Source organism: Brachycentrus maculatus, unplaced genomic scaffold, assembly GCF_059751285.1.
Source record: "Brachycentrus maculatus isolate JH-2025_06_01 unplaced genomic scaffold, ASM5975128v1 h1tg000048l, whole genome shotgun sequence".
Lineage (NCBI taxonomy): Eukaryota > Metazoa > Arthropoda > Insecta > Trichoptera > Brachycentridae > Brachycentrus > Brachycentrus maculatus.
Genome location: NW_028280802.1, coordinates 1221638 through 1240954, shown reverse-complemented (window position 1 = coordinate 1240954; position 19317 = coordinate 1221638). Strand labels below are relative to the sequence as shown.

General features: G+C 35.0%; 2 protein-coding genes across 8 annotated transcripts in view; one reads left to right on the top strand and one right to left on the bottom strand.

Annotated features, from left to right (window-relative positions):
* The window catches only part of hiw (MYC binding protein highwire), a 166296-nt gene that overhangs the window by 105419 nt on the left and 41560 nt on the right, over positions 1 to 19317 (bottom strand). Inside the window, exons 29-30 of the mRNA XM_088277619.1 lie at positions 18906 to 19066; positions 17961 to 18102 (exon numbers count right to left, since the gene is read on the bottom strand). Coding sequence (XP_088133745.1) covers positions 17961 to 18102; positions 18906 to 19066 — 303 coding nt within the window. The remainder of the gene's footprint in view (positions 1 to 17960; positions 18103 to 18905; positions 19067 to 19317) is intronic.
* LOC148312238 (uncharacterized) lies at positions 3038 to 18913 on the top strand. 7 transcript variants are annotated; one of them, XM_088277625.1, is made up of 3 exons: positions 3038 to 3242; positions 5346 to 5656; positions 14769 to 18913. In XM_088277625.1, the coding sequence occupies exons 2-3, from the start codon at positions 5483 to 5485 to the stop codon at positions 15978 to 15980; spliced, it is 1386 nt and encodes a 461-aa protein (XP_088133751.1). In that variant the 5' UTR covers positions 3038 to 3242; positions 5346 to 5482; the 3' UTR covers positions 15981 to 18913. The 7 variants fall into 7 exon arrangements, with proteins under 7 accessions (XP_088133751.1, XP_088133754.1, XP_088133756.1 ...); XM_088277628.1 differs by having other exon boundaries at positions 3039 to 3242; positions 5349 to 5656; XM_088277630.1 differs by having other exon boundaries at positions 3041 to 3178.

The following is a 19317-nucleotide window of genomic DNA, read 5'->3' as shown; positions in this document are numbered from 1 at the left end:
AGAATTTAAAAATAAATGTCTAAGTTACTGTAAGGAAATGTAAATATATAAAGATGAGGTAAATGTATATAATAGTTTATATTAGTTTTAATATAAGCTAACTTAAGAAATAAATAAAAAAATTTAAAAAAAAATATATTGACATATTAAAAATGACTTACTGCATTGATGTTTATTTTCTTGCCAAGCAAAAGTGACTTAAATGGCCCTGCCGAAAATTTTACGTTTTGTTAGTTGGTCACTTTCTCCTGTACGACTGCGATAAACGCAACTAAATTCGTTATGTTAAACATATCTTACAATGAGAATTAATACAATTTTGGTAAACTATATTTTTTTATATCAGCGTTTTAAGCCTTGTTCGTTTAAGAAGAGTCAGATTGACAGTTGGCTTTTAGTTGAATTGCCGTTCATGGGAACTCTCAAATTTCGATTTCAGAACGCGAACAGCCGCGCTAGGGGTCGGACGTGTTTTCGCGCGCACTTTTTAAATATTTTTGGAATTTGTATTGGGCTCCCATAGATGGGCGAATGAATTTGCGAATCAAAATGGCAGGCCATCTACAGTATCCACGATTCCTGGAGCCGACAGAAGGTTATCTGTAGAAGTTTAAAATGATATTTTGTAAAATAATTAGAGGGTAATCTTACATACATTTCATAAAAAAAAAACTAAATTTAATCATAGATTTAACCGAAGAAGTAGCACACGGATGATCATTTCAACTGAAGAATTATAACTTCCGAAATTTAAGAGGTATGGTTGCCAATCATGGGAAGAATGTTGAATGTCACATATTTATAAAGTGATCACTCAAACTAGCCGATGACAGGTCGCAAACCCTGTAAATGCCCAGACTTCCATATTTTGCGTCATCTATGTTGAAATATCGATCAAAAATCTTGATATTAAATAATTTATAAGTGGAGCAATTCGGCTGTCCAAACTCAAAACACAGTAAGAGACATTTTTTTTGTAGTACGTTTTATTTTTGCAATTTTGGACTAAGTAGATTCTACTTAGTCCAAAGATACAAAAAAAATGTACTAAAAAAATGTCCCTTACTGTGTTTTAAGTTTGGACACCGAATTGTGATTCCGGAATTTGCGAACAAAATTTACACTAAAAATACTGTGGGCAAAAATGGAACTTCTTTTCCTACATGTAAATACCAAGGTGAGTGCATATTACCAATGACCAATGATGGCATTGACGCCTCCACAAATTTTTACAGATAAGTTTATCGTACTGTTCTGGTTTTGTTTTTCTATGACTAATCAATAATCATTTAAATTATTTTAAAATAGCGATTTAATAATCCTAATTTGTAACCCAAAAACGAGGTAGGCGACTCCCGGGTAGACCACCAAAGAGATGAATTGACAGCTGGGAATCAACATCGCAAGAGGCTAATCCCTCTTTAAAATAGGCCACAAAGCCTACATCAAGCAGAAGAAGAAGTAGAAGAAAACGAATAAAAAGAAGATTTTTAACCCCGCGACAGTGTTCTACAAAGTGTGTATCTAACGGATAATTTCTCAATCGGGGATCAGCTGTTTGAAGGTCACCATCTTTGATTCCGCTGAAATTTATCTCGGAGGTTTATTGATTTGGAAATTTGCTAGAGATTTTGATTTCAACCATGTAAGGATAGGCATAAGGGGAGAGTCAACTTAGTCGGTGCTTATAAAAATGCCTACTTTTCATGTACATTTTCAACGTTAACAAAAAGTCTCTCTTCATTAAAGTGCATCTGCTTAATAAAAGCTTTCCCTATTCCAACATAGATAGTTGGCTGTTGTGAACTCACATGTACTGTGTAACGAGTTTGACGAATATATATAGGTGGATTACTCTAAATTGCTCTAAAATTTTCAGTACATTGGTTGTCAATCATATGTAAATTGGTGAATGTTACACGTGTGTAAAGTGATCGCTTAACCAAACCTATGACAGTCGCAAGCCCTGTAAATGCCATATTATTCTTCATCTACGTTGAGATGTCATTTTTTAACGAAAAGCTTTAGAATTGCACCAACACCCAGTTAAATGGACTGACAAGGTGTTTCGCTCCATCAACTTAGTCGTAAATCCAACTGGACTGGAAACCAGAATACGTCACCTCCCTGACGTCATGAACATTGGAGACGGCTTCTTATTTGACGGTTAAGTGTCGCTTTTCTGCTGACGCGACTGTGGGATAAATGATGAACATGGATTTGAGATCATTTTACAAACTTCACACGTACTTTCATGACCCATGCTCCCGTTACACTTTGATCCAAACCAACTTTACGATTGCTTCCAATTCGTGTATTTTTTTTCTTCTTCTCCGTCTTACTCCTCATTACTGAGGGTTGTGACCTTTGTCGAAGCAACGAATCTTCTTTAGTTATCCCTTGACTGCGCTGCACGTAGCGCTCCAACCACCAAGGAGCCTGCTGCTGCCATCATGTGGGGATTTTCCTCTCCCTCTCTTCCCCTCCAGACTACCAATTACAACCAGACATTCCAGTCTATCCTCATTCCAAAGCGTTCAAAGAACTAAAGACTCTGTCATGTACAGACATTGGCCAGAATCAAGCCATCCAAGTGTGACTCCTGACGAATGGAGTCGTTGGTTTTTAGTTGTTGATTTTTAGCTTCCCGTTTTATGGTTGATATGGGTTGCGTGAAACAAATAGACTTTTCCTAGGACTATTCACTACTCAGCTGGTTACATTACACCTGCGTGACATACTCGGTGAATAATGGTTTTTCAGTCGGTACATATGTAGGTACATGGTTATCTCTCGAGCGATTGCTAACAGCGCGATTCGAAGAAACACTGATACGAGTTATCTTCGGATTCAAAATAAAAGTAAATTTCTGATTCATTCGTTGATAAACAAGCGAGACGCGAGTACCCGTTCACGCGGTTACAAAATATACGTTTGGATCGAGTCGTTTTCGTGTGGACTTGGAGCAAACAGATCCTAGTGTTACATGCGTCGTATTATTGTTGTAAAGACCGGCACACGGTGTGATACGTAGCATTCTAGAGCTAGCTGTGCGCACGCGCGGTCGCCGCATCAGTTGAATACCGGCGTGAAGTGTGTCATATTTTCGCCGATAACCATTGATAACAGATAACGATAAACAATCCTCGTTTCTACAGTTCACTTTCCCGGCATTCGAGTACTGGAGTAATTTCTTCAACAAAATAATATTCTTTAGTCTGTATAATTTTACGCGGGAAAAAGTGAGTAAACGGTGGTAATAGTTGAAGTTTGCCGGCGATACCAGAAGGAAACTATTCTAATAATCGAGTCTGAATAATAATAATAATTTGCGGTGGTGTCAATGATCGTGGACTCAAGTCAGGCTCGTGGTTTGATCTAAATCATATCATAACTTGTTTTATATTTCCAAACGAAAACGACAACCGCCTAGGAATGCCTGGAAACAGTGTTGTTTTGTTTTTTGCGAATCATGTAAATAAATACAAACCGAACGATTCATACGACTTATATACAACGATCACTGTGAATTTTAAAACACGTTTTTTTGGTTAACCTGCATATTATTTCACCTAATCATAAAAGGCAAAATAGAGGGTTGACGAGGCGTGGGGAGAAGACAGATCTCCTGGCTCCGAATATACGAGATTGTATTGGGATCAGGACCGCTGTTCAGAGCTACCTGAGACAAGGACAATTACTCTCAAGTGAAAGTTGACGTTAGGGGTACCTGACATGACACGAACAGAAGAAGAAGTATATTACTTCCTACTCCTGACGTTTTTAGGCACTATCGCGGGGGGCATATTCAATTCAAGTATGACGAAAGGACGAAAGTATAAAATAATATAGTCATTCGTCCCGCTGATTACTGGGCGTCGCGTTCTCTTGGTATAGCGCTTCTGTTTATTTCCAATTTCCACCCCTCGCGATCCCAGGATCGCTCGATCGAGTCAAGACTTCGACTTCTTGCCTTTATGTACTTCTTCTTCTTCTTTTGCTAGGACCGTGTCCTGTTATTCTCGGAATCCGCTCCTGAGAGGTGGAAGACTAGCTGTCTTTTCATCGTTTAGGTGGTCTTCCTGGGGATCTGTTACCTCTTATGCTGCTGTCTACTGTTATCCTCATCACTAGATACGAACTCCGTGTACGTTAGCAATTTTACCTAATTTCTCTAGGTTGTCTCCGCATCTTCTACCAACATGAGTAAGAATTAATTATTTTCTTCTTTTTAATGTGAATTCCTGAAGAGACATCAGTCCGTCTCGCATTCGATGGTATGATGCTGAGCATACATCCCTAATACATCGAGCATATTCCTTCTCAAAGTCCATGTTTCGACACCATATATAGCCATCAAACCAGTGGTCCCCAACCTTTTTATCGCCGCAGACCGGTCAAGATTTGATAATTTTACCGAGATCCACTAAGGGGGGCAGAGGCAGATTGTTTATATTTTGGATTGTTTTGATAATAAGTCGCATTTTTGGCGTAAAAGGGTTTCATTATACGATTTTTATCATTTTTTAAAATCTTTTTTGGGTATTTTTTTACCCGGGGGTTGAAGACCACTGCATTAAACGATACAAAGGTTTACCCGAAAAATGCGTGTTCTAAAATTATTTGAATTAAATTATGCAACAAATAAACCATAACAAATTGTTTTGAAAGCAACGAAATAATAATGATTAAGGGGTCACTGTCGTAAGCAAATTTTTCGATTACTCGAGCATTTATGTAACTGGGTGGGTATACAGTACACACGTTCTTTCAGTGAATTTGGTGGGTCAGTCTTCTGTTATTAGCAGTAATTAACCGTGCTATAAAGGCGGTGCACCAATACACCGATAGAATCCACTCACACTCCGGCAATTGAAGAGTTTCACGACGGTAGGCAACTAGCGCGTCACCTTCGTGTATATAATAAACCACGTAGAAAAGTCAGAAAAGGTTTATTTTTCAAAGAGTTTTTTCTAATGTTTTAAACGTATTTTTAACTGAAAATATCAGCTTTTAAACCTAATAAAAAGAATGAAGGGTCTCAGGTTAAAAAAATGATTTTGATTTTAGTTTTACTTAGTAATTACCACTATTTCTTATACTCAATTGTGACACGTGTTTCCGGTGCATTCAGCATCATTTTCAAACACCGTAATGCATCGCAACACGTGCCACAATAGATTTGAACAAATAGAGGTATTTACTCAGTGAAGCTTAAATTTAAAACGGAAAACTTTACAACAAAGTGACTGCCGAATCAATTAATGAAATAAAAATATGTTTATAATATTAAAAATGGTCTGGATTTAAATAAGGTTTTTTTTCTTATTAATTGAACGAATAAGAAGCAAGAAGGCTGGGACTCAAAGAATAGATGAATTAAAACATTTGTGAATAGTGGTAACTGTTCAGATTGACAACAGATATTAATTAGGGGTGAACCATAGTAGTAGCGGTCGGTCCTGATGAAGCAAAGCACGCGATGAATCGCGGAATAATGACAGTGCTACTGTGGGTGCTGGCGGCGGTGGTGCTACAGGCGCCCCCTTGCGCTACAGTGTGCCACAAGCCCCCGTGCGGAAAGTGGTGCGACATGCCACCGTGCCGGTGCGACGGCTACGGAAGGGTGCAGTGCCTCTGTACGCAAGAAAACGAGGTCAGTCTCGCTAACTATCTAACCATCGCGACACTTTGTGCGATTATGTTTTATGATATATTTATAATTTTTAATTTATTTAATACAGTTACTTTTTTTATACAATTTGATACAATTTCAATACATTTATACATATCGCTCACTCCTTTCAACAACGTCATATATCAAAAATCGTCATTTTTCAGTTGTGTGTTTTTGGAATGCCCAGAAAATGTACTATATCCCAGCAAAAGAAGCATATTTTTAACTTAATATTTACCCGCTACAGGGCCGAAAGTGTTGTTTTTGCATTTTGAAGAAAAGGTATTGTTTAATTCTTTTTTTAAATATACTAAATATTTTTAAAATGGGGAAAAAACCTTCAGGTTTTATCTAAAAAGATCTGTTGCACAGTAAAAAGTTCAATAAGTGGCTTGATATTTATTTTTAATACATTTCATTATATTCTTAAACTTTAAAAACGATCTCCTGAAAACCCAAGTTTTTTGATATATGACGTTGTTGAAACTAGAGAGCGATATGGCAAACTTATAATTTTAGTTTCGCTGTGCTTCTCCAAAAAAGAGACTGAGCTCTTGTGCTTGGAGAGGGACTTACACTCACGATTTATTGTTTTATTTCATTAATTGTATAATAGTATTTTTCTTTTCTTTTAAATATATTTTTAAAGATGTTAATAAAACCCTTAGCCGCACCCCAATGGTGCATAGGGCACTGCGTCATATAAACGCAGTGTTATCTTGATCGTTTACGCATGATGGCAAGGTGATTAGTCCTCCCCTTCAGGTACCAGTCCAGGGTAATATTGAATAAATGTAACAGTGAAAAAATTACTTATATTATATTTATTTTACCCCCCTTGGGAATCGAACCCGGGACCTACAGAACAGTAGCCGGGCGTGCTGACCATTACACTACGGAGGCGGACAAAAAATATGTTATGGGCATTAAATTTTTTCTTTTAAGAATTTTAATATAGGTATTCTATTTTTTTTATTTCTTTAGGGAGTTTATTGAAGTATTTAAAACCTAAATATTTGATGTTCTGTTGACATTGTTAAGTATTACATTTTGGAGTTGCAACATCATTTTATATCCTCGAAGATAATTTTTTTTTTATAATGAATTCAAATATTTGTCACCCTTTAACAATTTAAAAATACTATTTTTTATTATTATTTATATCAATCTTGTCCACCTCTACAGTGTAATAGTTAGCACGCTAGGCTGTCATGCTGAAGGTCCCGGGATCGATTCCCTAGAGGGGTCAAATAAATATAAGTGATTTTTTTTCACTCTGATAAATATTTAATACTACCTTGGACTGGTACCTGAAGCTGAGGGCTGATCACCTTTCCTTCGGGTATTTAACGATCGAAATAAAAATACGTTTATATGATTGTGTTAATACCGTGACTTCCATATTCTTCTTCATCTATGTAGAATTGTCAATATTTAAAGTTATGGGTTTTAAAAATTCGCGAATTTAAGTTTATACGTACGACATTATTTTATACGAATTGAGCGTGTTAAAAGAAAGAAAACGGAATGATAAAATGCGTATATTTCGATTACTTTCTCAGGTTTTGTTGTAAAATGTAGATAAATGTTAATAACAACGTTTCGAGATAAAAAGTATATTAATTCGTTTCTCATTTCACTATCACTGATGAAGCTATTTCAAGAGTTCTTACCGCACGATATTTGGCGAACATTGGCATAAAAATATCTTATTCATTCACTCTGGGTTATGCCTTTGCTAAAGACGATTATGTGTACGCCAAGGTCGTGCGAAAATAAACAATGGATCTCTATAGAGACGTGTTACTCGGCACATCATATGTTACTCGTATATCGGAGACTTGTCACATTTTCTGCGGTCTTTAAATTCCGCTCTCACTATTTGATGTCAAGAATACATCCCTTTTAGGTGACATCAATATAGTAAAACCTCGATATACCGAACTAATTTGTGGGGGAAGGAGGTGTCCGTAAAAGCCGAAAGTCCGTTATGTAAAAATAGGGTTAAAATAAATAAAATCACTTAAAAAAACGGAATAACCCGCAAAGCTTCTATTTTAGAATTAATCCATTACGAAGAGGAATAGTCAATAAATGTTATTAGATCGTCTGATAAATTCATTTTAGGCAGTGTTTTTGTTACTCTGGCTAGGTGCAGTCTATGAGCAGGAAGGCATTATGTCTCAAATTCTAGTGCTAGACGTATGACAATATTATCATGGCCGCTAAAAGTTGTTTACATGGGGCGACATTTTAATTTAAGCATGTGTAATATTAACAGGACGTATTTAATTTTGTTTACATTTGACTGTATTTTTGCCCGTTATATCAATCCAAAGTCTGTTGAATAGAGGTGCATTATATAGAGGTTTTACTGTATTAACATTTTGAATGCATTAACAATTTTTTTCTAAAATGTGCCCATGGCTCGGGAAAACTCAGTGAGGGCACATTATTGTAATAATGTTAGTATGTATATAATAAAATGAAAAAACTCGTATTTCTAAACATTGCAGTGACCACACATATTTCCTGAATTCTGTTTTTTGCTAATATAGTTAATAAATACAATTATTTTCAATCAAACAAATATGACCATGTATCACCGTACTAAAATGGCTTCATTTTAAATAGCGTTTAAACCTTAAATCTCTCTCTCTACTATACAATATTATTCACAACCCAATGCACCTATGTATATATCTCGTTTACAACTGCATGTACCCTTCAGATCTTTTCTCTATCACCTTCTTCTCAAGAGAGAACACTTCCCATTCCTCGTCATAGCACATCATTCTTCAGCAATTCCTGCACTGTCCTAACGGTCAGAGATGGAATGAATTACCTCTTCATGTTGAAAATGCACCTTCTGTAAAAACTTATTTATTGTAACTGCAGACAATTGGTAGAATTCCATTTTGAATTGTTGGGTAATATATTAAAAATTAAACAATTCTCTGATAACGTTCAAGAAACGCGTGAAACATTACTATCTATCATTAAAACCTTAGCTGTCCTTTTAGCATATTATTCTTCATTGGTTTCCTCTACCTATCCCCCTCAACTCCTTACCCTATCCCACTTCTTTCACCTCCCCTTTAAAAAAAATGAATTTACAGTTCATTTAATATGTAATGTTGTAAATATCTGTTCGTATTGAGATTAATAATAATTATTTTTCGTTGATATTTATGCGCAAGTACTATCTCCCTTCTAATTACAAACATTGACAAGTATCGCTAGTCTGTTATAAGTTAGTTGGAAGATATTGCTTCTTACCAATGAGCCCGCCAATGTATATATATTCTATACAAAACGTTTTGAATAAGTAAATTATTTATTTGTATATTATATGCGGCGCTATATTTACACTTGTCCATGACAAATATCGTCGCTTTCCTGACTTACTGTCGTATCTGCGTTTGCATAAATTTTGCAGGAGAGCGTTTTTTGTGTTTTCATCTAGAATGCGAACTATGCACTCTGGAATGGTCTATTATAAAAAGTGTTTAGTCTTTGTTTAGCAATATACATTTAAAAAAAACTTTTAACTGATTTTGTTTAAGTTAAGAAATATGCGTTGAGATTGTTTGGATATGTGGAACGAATGAGTGAGGAAAGGACAGTAAAACAAATTAATAAAGTGAATGTAGTTGGAAAAAGCAGCAGAGCAAGACCTTTTAATAATTAGGTATGTCAAATACTTGAAAGGTGTCAGGTTAGGAGTCAAAATAATCGGCGGGTATGCATGAGGAGATGCATGAACGTGGAAGAGGCGAAGAATGTTTGCAAAGATAGAGTGGTGTGGCGTTCTATTCTCTCTGCCTGTCCCTGCGGGGAAACGACGTGATGGTTTTAGTCAATTGTTTTTTTTAATAAAGAAGAATGGAAGTAGACTGAATGCTAACCATTACACCACGGAGGCGGACAATGTTACACGTGTGAAAATTGATCACTTAAACCAGCCTATGACGGTCGTCAGCCCCGTAAATGCCCAGACATCCATATTATTCTTCATCTATGTTGAGATATCAAAAAATAATATGTAAAATATAACTTAGTAGACTCAAAAAAACATTGTTTCATTTTAACATTTAATATAAAAAATTAATAATTTGATAAGAATAAGATTCAGTATGTAGATGGGTAGGTGATAAGATGCCCTTGAGGTAGTATTTTACGAAAATGGCGCTATATAAATTATCCAAATTTATTATGTACTATCACTCGGAGGAATATCTAATTTAACATACTCAACCTATAAAGGATATAAAGGATTGTTTATAACAGCCGGTATAATAAATATTTTCATTCATCGTTTTATTTTGCAAAATTCGACTTCCATAAAATCGTTGTTTTCGTAAGTTGGTAACGAATGACGTCACAGAAACGAATCCATACTACTGTTACGGCTCTATAAAGCAGATACATAAAAGGATACGCCCCATAACACACCCGATGACGTAAAATTTGATGACGTATAGCGGTGTCCGTTTTTCGTTTTATTAAAATATCTAAAGTTCAAACCTTCATATCTCTCTTACTTTTCTATCGATTTCAATAATGTCTTGTGATTTTTTATATTAATTTATTAGCCAATAAAAACATATGAGAATGATCCAATATCCAAATTTATTATTTATTATTATTAGACCGTTGAAGAGAGCGGAGAATGAACGGTCTTGTGTTACGGCCAGCCGCGAAGTAGCGGCGTCCGTTAAAATCGGTGACATCACAAAGTAAATAAGTGTGCGTATAACACAGCAGCATATCCCAACGAAAAAAAAATCTGTCTACTTTTAGAGATTGCGAAACAGGGCTGACTCAAACCCAAATACCGTCTTACCGGGATAAATATCAGGTTTAAAAAACCGGACTCGACTTCCAGCTGTGGCAATAAAATATTCGCGGTGTTCTAGTTCATAAAACGCATTTATATATATTTGCGTAAACTTTAAGACCGCGGTAGTGCCCTAAGCAAAAGCGAGCACCAAAGCACGAAAGTTCGATAAAGCTAACGGGATATGAATAATATTTACTTGTAGACTAACGTAATTAGTATATCCCTTTACAAAGGTAGATTGTGCCGCACAATTTGTGCGTCCTGTACATGAAGGGGGTACTCGCAAACATATATTTCAGAAAGCGACCGGCTGCGTGAGGGGCCAGAGTGTCTCCGCATACATTAAAAAAAAAAAAAAAATATATATATATATATATATATATATATATATATATATAATATTAAAATAAGAATTTATTATATAAGGGAAAAATATTTTTATCATTTTTAAAAAAAATATTTATTTAATATATATATATATATATATATATATATATATATATATATATATATATATATATATATATATATATATATATATATATATATATATATATATATATAATATTAAAATAAGAATTTATTATATAAGGGAAAAATATTTTTATCATTTTTAAAAAAAATATTTATTTAGAAACCCAGGTAAAATTTGATGTAATAATTTTAGGCTTAAAACAGTTTTTGCACAAAAAAAGTCTTTATTAGAAAAACATATGGGTTTGAAAAGAAAAGAGTTATTGTAATGGAAGGAGTTACAAAAATGTATTTTTTTAAATTTATTCTAAAAATAATACGCGCGCGGAAACACATCCGGCTCCTAGCGCACCCGTTCGCGTTCTAAATTTGAACGTTTGAGATCCCAGCTTTAAGGTAAAATTTAATAACTGGAGCAGTACACTTCAAATGTACCGTGTACTTAAAACATCTCGTGTAAGGGAATGGGAATGAATACGTATATAATAATTGTATAATATTATATTATATTTGCACTGAAAAATGGCAAATTTCACGAAACGGGTCCACGATTCGAATAGTGTAGTGTTTCGGTGCATTTTAATAGCGTAGTTTGGTCCATCGCGTCAAATAGGGATTCTGCCGCATTTATGGAAGTATTTTGACATTTGGTAGCCCTGTCGCGTACTTCACGAGTCATATTCGCAACAACAACAAAACTAAAACTACGTGAAACTCAAACAATATTCGCGTCGAGTCGAGAACTTAGAAATTTTACGTTGGTAATGATTTCTACCTCTTAGCATGAAAATGATGGGGAAATGCTTGAAAAATAAACAAATTACGAGATATTATGGGAGAACGGAACCCAGACTTGAGATTCGAGACGGAACCAGATTGCCCAAACACGTTTCTATAAATAAATATAGCATGATCATAAAATACTTATATTTTCTAGTTACCTTTTCTGTACGATTGACAACCATACTTAGAGCCATAATTTCAAAATATGTACATTTATATAACACTCTCCTTATCATTCATAGTTCACTTTGTATAATATCACTTTTTTTAAAGAGAAATATATGTGTTTTTATTATTTACACAAATATTTCAATTTCTTACATTCTCATTATTAGAAATAGGTATCAAATTGTGGTAGAGTGGGTTCGAACCGTGAAACTCTGACTTAAGGGTGAAGACTGACCGTAGCATTTCGTCGTAACGTAACATGTTACGATGCGAGCATTCAGGCAGTCAGTACACCGAGCCGAGCTGCTCGCCGCTTGATCCGAATGCTCCATCCGAAGTTGGATGCAATTTTAGGTCAGTACCAGGGTTGCCAATATGTGGGAAATACCCCGAACTGCGGGTAATCTTTTTTTCTTCATCTGGAGTAAACTGTAATTTATTAAAATCACAGAACCAAGAATCACGTCTTCGTCGTCCGACATTTTAACTACGAATGCAAAGTTGCAAAGATTCATACAGATTTTGGGTTATTGATTCTATACAAATTTAATACAGATTTCTAGACTGTAATTCAATTTTTTTGGTGTTACATATGGCAACTCTGAGCACAAGGCCACAAACGAGCACTGATCGCGGTCAGTCAGCAATGCCGTAACGTCATAACGTAACATCGCTCGCGGCGAGCACGTTACGCTACGACGAAATGCTCCGGTCAGTCTTTACCTTAAGAGACCGCGACACTAACCACGGGACCACAACTCGACACACTAATAAACTCTAATTCGTGACTACCGGTTTGGGAATAATCGTTCCATCATCAGGCCATAAAAATGAAATTGTTTATCAAATTAGTGTTTATTAAAGTGGTATTACACAAAGTGAACCATGAATGAAAAGGAGAGTGTTATATTACCATACCACAAAGTTAACAATGCTTTTAATATACAAAAAATAGCTATATATTTAGGTTTATATTTCAGGTGACGAAAATACGTCATATTTCACATTTAGATGTTAAGGTTTAAACATTAGATATTTGAATAAAACGAAAAACGGACACCGCTATACGTCATCAAATTTTACGTCAACGGGTGTGTTTTGGGGCGTATACCTTTATGTATCTGCTTTATAAAGCTGTAATAGCAGTAGTGTGGATTAGATTCTGTAACGTCATTCGTTGCCAACTTACGAAGACAAGGTTTTTACGAAGGCGAATTTCGCAAAAGAAAATGATGAATGAAAATATTGATTATATCGGCTGTTATAAACACAAAACGAGTCTTGCACAATCCTTTATAGGTTGAGAAAGGTGCGCATATTGTCCTCTCAGGATCTTTAAAAACTATGCTTCTCTGCATTATATGTATGTCCCAACTAGTATCATCATCACACACACACACATGCACATTTTCTCACATAAATACGTGTTCATTTGCTGGATCTACACTAAATATTTAAATTTTGTGCTAATCATTATGTTCCTGTGGTTAACTATAATTGACTTGTTTAATGTATATCTTTTTATGTTTTATTTTACATATCGCTCACTCCTTTCAAGAACGTCATAAATCAAAAATCGTCAATTTTCAGTTATGCATGTTTTCGGAATGCCCAAAAAATGTACTATATCCCAGCAAAAGCGGCATATTTTAAACTTAATATTTACCCGCTACAGGGCAGAAAGTGTTGTTTTTGCATTTTGAAGAAAAGGTATTGTTTAATTATTTTTTTAAAATAAACTAATTATTTTTTAAATGGAGAAAAAACCTTCAGGTTTAACCTAAAAAGATCTGTAGCACAGTAAAAAGTTCAATAAGTGGCTTGATATTTATTTGTAATAAATTGTATTATATTTTTATACTTTAAAAACGTTCTCCTGAAAAACCACGTTTAATAAAAAAAATAATAAAAAAATGTTAAATAAGGTATTCCTCCCGAGTGTTAATGCCCTATTATACCGAATAAAAACATTTAACCTATTTTAATTGGACGTGCAAATATTTACATTATACGTAACATATTACGCACGACGTACGTTACACGTTGAAAGGCATTAGATGTTCAAGGTTATCTATCAGTGGTATTATCGGCGCTTAAAAACAAAAAAAGGCACGAGTTATTAAACCTTACTTTGCTTACTAGCGGTACGCGGCCATGCGTTGTTTTGGCTCAGTCTGGTTAAATGGAATCGAAAGAAAATAGACAGCATTCTATTATAATAGGTTTAACCTTACAATGTTTGTAAGAGTACAATATTTTAGCAGCAAATGTAGATTGGTATAACATAATAATAAACGCTTTTCAAAAATGGGTTATATACTCTATTATTACTTTTATTTATTTATTTTTGGTTTCTTTTTCGATTTACATGTAAATAATTCATTTAATTTATATTTTAGCGTTTTAATGTTTTCATTTTTTTTACATCTGGAATTGTTGATATTGCAAGGAATTGTTGGTATACAAGGAAATACACAAGGAATTGTTGGTATTGCATTTTGGTATTTTAGAGTCATTTTGGTATCTCGAATATGAGCTTTTCTTTAGATTCAAGTATTTTCACCTTTAAATAGTTTAAGAATTGCTGTTTTTTTGAAAAAGGTCATTTCTACATACTTTATATATACTTATATATTTACTATATATATATTTAGTATAATGGGAACGTAACGTTGGAAATGAGAAAAATCATTAAATTAAATTGGGAGAGTTTTTACTGTACGGATTAATTTATGTCATTGTCTCGTTCTTCCAATTGTTTTCGTGTAAAATGGCGACTATTGGAATGCACCCTTGATTGATTGATTTGTTTTCTTTTGGCAGAGAGTAATCATAGGGCCTGTGGGAGCGCTGACCACCGCTACGCACATCGAGGTGAGCAACTGCTCGCTGGTGCTGTTCCAGCCGGGGGCCCTGGGGGGACTGTCGGAGCTGCGCGGCGTGACGGTGCGCGGCGCGCGCCTGCTGGTACTGGTGGCCAACTCCTGGTCCTGGCGCCCGCGCGGGCCGGGCCCCGACCTGCTCGCCTCGCCCGGCCTCACCCTCCTCATCGACCACTGCCTTATGCCCGAAGTGCCCTCCCAAGCCGTCAAGGGACGCATCGACAAGATTTCCATAACTTCCACGACCATAGAAAACATCAGACCTTACGCTTTTTCCAACATCGTCGGCTTGAGCTCCTTCGAGATATCTAACTGCACGATTGAAAATTTTGAGACGCAGTGTTTAAAAAAGTTTCCCGTCGACCGACTAGTAATACAAAATACGATAGTCCATACGATTCCCAGCAGAGTGGTGTCGGATGTTGAAATAAGTAATTTATTCAAGCTAGACAACGTGACAGCCGATAAGGTACGCAGCGGTGCTTTCGTCATCACGGGTCCAAAGAGTGCATGTGTCGAGAACTGTAACATCGGTACAGTGGAGGGCGACGCTTTCAGAATAGAAGCGACGGGACCGATTAACATCAGAAATAACGTCTTTAAAGACTTGAATTCGGGTGCATTTGCCGGATTAACCGCTTCGAAAGAAGTAACCGAACTAAGTGGAAGGAATCAATTACACTTTGAAAATAACACAATTAATACTTTCGAAGAAGGTGCTTTGAGGATCGATCACACCACAACCGAGTTGATGCTCACTGATCTTAAAATCAACGTTCTCTGTACCTGCTCCGATGGGGCTTGGAAAGCAGCCGTCGCAGGGTTGAAGAGCGCCATGTGTGTTGTGGAGACTCCGTTTGGGGATCAACCGGGAAATTACAAGTACATGTATCTGTATGATGAGGAGAAATGCAAGGCAACAGGAGACAAGTGGGTCATAATCGGTATCTCAGTGGGAGCTGGCCTGATTACCGTGCTACTGGTGGCTCTAGGCATGTTCTGTATAGTGAGGAAGATTGGACAAAGTGGTTTCACGTGGATCAATAACCGGGGAAACAGAATGCCCCTTATAGTGCCAGATGGAAGAACGTACAGGGAAACAGAATTGCAAGTCATTGTGGAGCGTGCTGATCTACTCACCACGGACCTGTAGCTATATGAACTAATTATTGATTAGATTTTGTGGGTTACCAAATATCAGCCATTCAAACTAGTCAGTTTTTAAATTCTTGTACAGCTATTTCCAGATGTAACATTTTCTGTTACATTTACTACATATCTACATACATATATGTAAAGTTATTGATACCGCATGGACCAAAGCCAAATTTCTAACATGTAATTATCTGTTGAATACTAAACTACACAATGCATTACATAGTGCATGTTCGTATGATCCTTTTACATATGATGATTCTTAGACTGACTTTTATATTCGACATTAAGGTGTACTCAAAATAATTCCCGAGGGGGTTTTTTTTACTTGTTTATAATTATTCCTTATTTGAAGCAACTATACATAAAATATACCAAAACTTGCGATGTTTTAATTTCTCGCTTTATTTTGTGTTCCCAGTACAGGAAAAAGATACATTTCCTGGTATAAGAACTTGAACGTAGTTCCACTGCACCGCTGCTGATTATGCGAAAATAGCTACGTCAGTCAATATCCAGCATACAGCAGTGTAATAAAAATAATAATTGTATGTCAATGCTACATATTTGTCAGATTTTACATACTTTAATGTGATTATAGAATATAATAATAATAATTTTGGATGATTCACTGAGTGCTATTTTCATAAAACACTACCTCAAAGGCAATTAAAAAGCTATGTGCGACTCCTAAAATATAGCCTTGTGCCTTCTGGCAACAGTCAATATAGACACATAATGCATGTTTTAACAATAGCATTTAAACATTCAAGACCAACCTAATACAGTGCCCTAAGCACCAAGAGGTACAGATAGGGGAACTCAGGAAAATTCAGGTGTATTTAATATTGAATGTTTTATAAAAAAACGTTTGTACAAAGCAAATTGGTTTACCTAATAATGTGTAGGATAATTTTAAACAATGTATCTTTGTGCAAGTTATTTAATTTACACATTTTATTAAATTAAAATCAATTTTTTAAATTGAACTCCTGGGTAGCCTTTATCAAAATCAAAATATTTAATTTGGCATTTTTTCTATCCCTAATGATTGGAATATATGGAACTTTTATATATGCACTTTAAAATAAAGTATTTCTCACCAATAGAAAAAGTAGTTAAATGTCAGTCACCTGTTTTATGTTTTTAGAATTTATATAGATTTTTTTTTAAATAAAAGTATTTTTATCGAATCCCAATTCTGATTTGTTTTGTTTCCGTTTAAAAATGAGACAGAATTGATGAAATGTTAAACTATATCCATTTGCATTATATGTTTAAAACAAGATTTTATTAAGATTTACCGGGATTTAATGAACATTTATTTTAGGATTTGTCATTGAATAATATTTTTTAATGTGTATTTGATGCAGAATTTGTAAAATTCATAATTAACCCCAAACCCGTTAGTTTTTTTACAACTTTCACTATTAAAACAAATGCAAAAGCAAAATAAATTTAAAAATTTCAAAGTTACTTGGATTGAGTGTGTATAATAATCAGTTTCATAAATTAAACATTTTTATTGATTTAAAAAAAGTTGTGTTTCCCGAAAATATTTTTTTAAATAAGCTTACCTTGAGCTTTTCAAATAGAATGAGTAGGGGAATTTTAAATTTGTATTCCTCAATATATTTTTTGTATAAATTAGAGAAAAAAATTATATTTTTTTAAAATATATAATAGAAGTAAAAAATGATTCGAAAATACTTAAAATAAGAATAACACTCCTAGTATTATTTAATGCGTTTCAAAAAATTATAAGTATAATGAAAATCTAGTACAAATTAAAATATTAGGACACAAAACAGTTAAATATGTTTTTAAATATTTCTAAAATGTAATAGTCATTTTTAAAAGCATTACCAAACACTGAAAACATTCAACGAAGAACTTATTTTTATGTAGTATACTCATTCTCTCGGAAACAGCAAATTATCGTCCTGGAAACCTGATAATGTAATACATATAGACTCACCGAAAGCTGATATTGGCGCTAAGTGCTTGCTCCACAGACGGTAGTTGGGCAAGAGCGAGTCCTCGGGATAGTATTTCCTTAGTGAAAACTTTTGGTTCAAGCTCGTCTATTTCGACTGATGCAGCAACGCCATTTGGCTCCACTGTAAAGCAATAAAGACCAATAATTACTACTACTATTATGGTAGATTCACATTTGAATGACCTAACGCATTATGTTTATACAAGCCACATTATTTTAGGAACAATTACTTAATGAAAACTGGACAGACAACGGACTTCAACGCGATGTTAAATTCATACGTCGCGCCATTCCCCTTTGGGCAAGTAGAGAAAATCTGCCCCAATATACTCTCACATTACATTGCTATATTTCAGGGTTTTGGTAACTTGGCAACGCAAAGCGTTACTCCCACTCTATCATTTACACTTGAAATTCATTTCTCTCTCAAGAATTCACCTCACATAGAATAATAATCTTATAGATCCTTTTTTAATCGTCACATCTTTATATTTTTTTCACACATCTTAAAGTCACATCTTTATATTTTTTTCACACACAACCCTATCATGCTTCATTATAATATCCTTATATATGGAATTTCTACTCATACTTTACACGACATATTTCTATCACCCATTGCATTCAACACCGGCTCCGTAGTGTAATGATCAGCACGCTCGGCTACCGTTCTGGAGGTCCCGGGTTCGATTCCCAGGAGGGGTCAAAAAAATATAAATGATTTTTTCACTGTAATATTTATTCAATATTACCCTGTACGTGTACCTGAATCGGAGGGCTGATCACCTTTCCTTCATGTGTTAACGATCAAGATAACACTGCGTTTATATGACACAGTGCCCTATGCACCATTGGGGTGCGGATAAGGGTTTTATATTTATCATATATATATATTGTATTCAATAAAGAGTTTAAATAAATAACCTGTTTTGGTAATACAGTTGTCAATTACAGGGTTGATTAAGGCCGCAGCGCACTTCCCAGCGGAATAGGCAATCTCCATCTCGAGTCGGGCAAACATGCATTCATTATTCCCTGTGTTCGGATAGTCCTCATATCCCATCACCAGGCACTTGAATCCGTATCTATAAACAAGGAACATGATTAATGAAAACTGCAGTCATTTTAAATATTTAATCCTCCTGTCCTGTGGTTACTGTCGCTGTTACTCAGTAACAATTTTACTTTACAAGTGGGAAAGAGTTTCATTTATTACGAAGAGTATCGTATACTCAGGTTAATTCTCACGGGCAAGATAAAGGAAGATGTGACATTGGTTAAAATTAAACTATATTGGTCTGAGACGTGTGTGAAATTTTTAACATATTTGTAAATA

Coding starts and splice junctions, on each gene's coding strand:
- LOC148312238 (XM_088277624.1), top strand. Junction 5,657..14,768: donor TCTGTACGCAAGAAAACGAG/GTCAGTCTCGCT, acceptor TTCTTTTGGCAG/AGAGTAATCATAGGGCCTGT.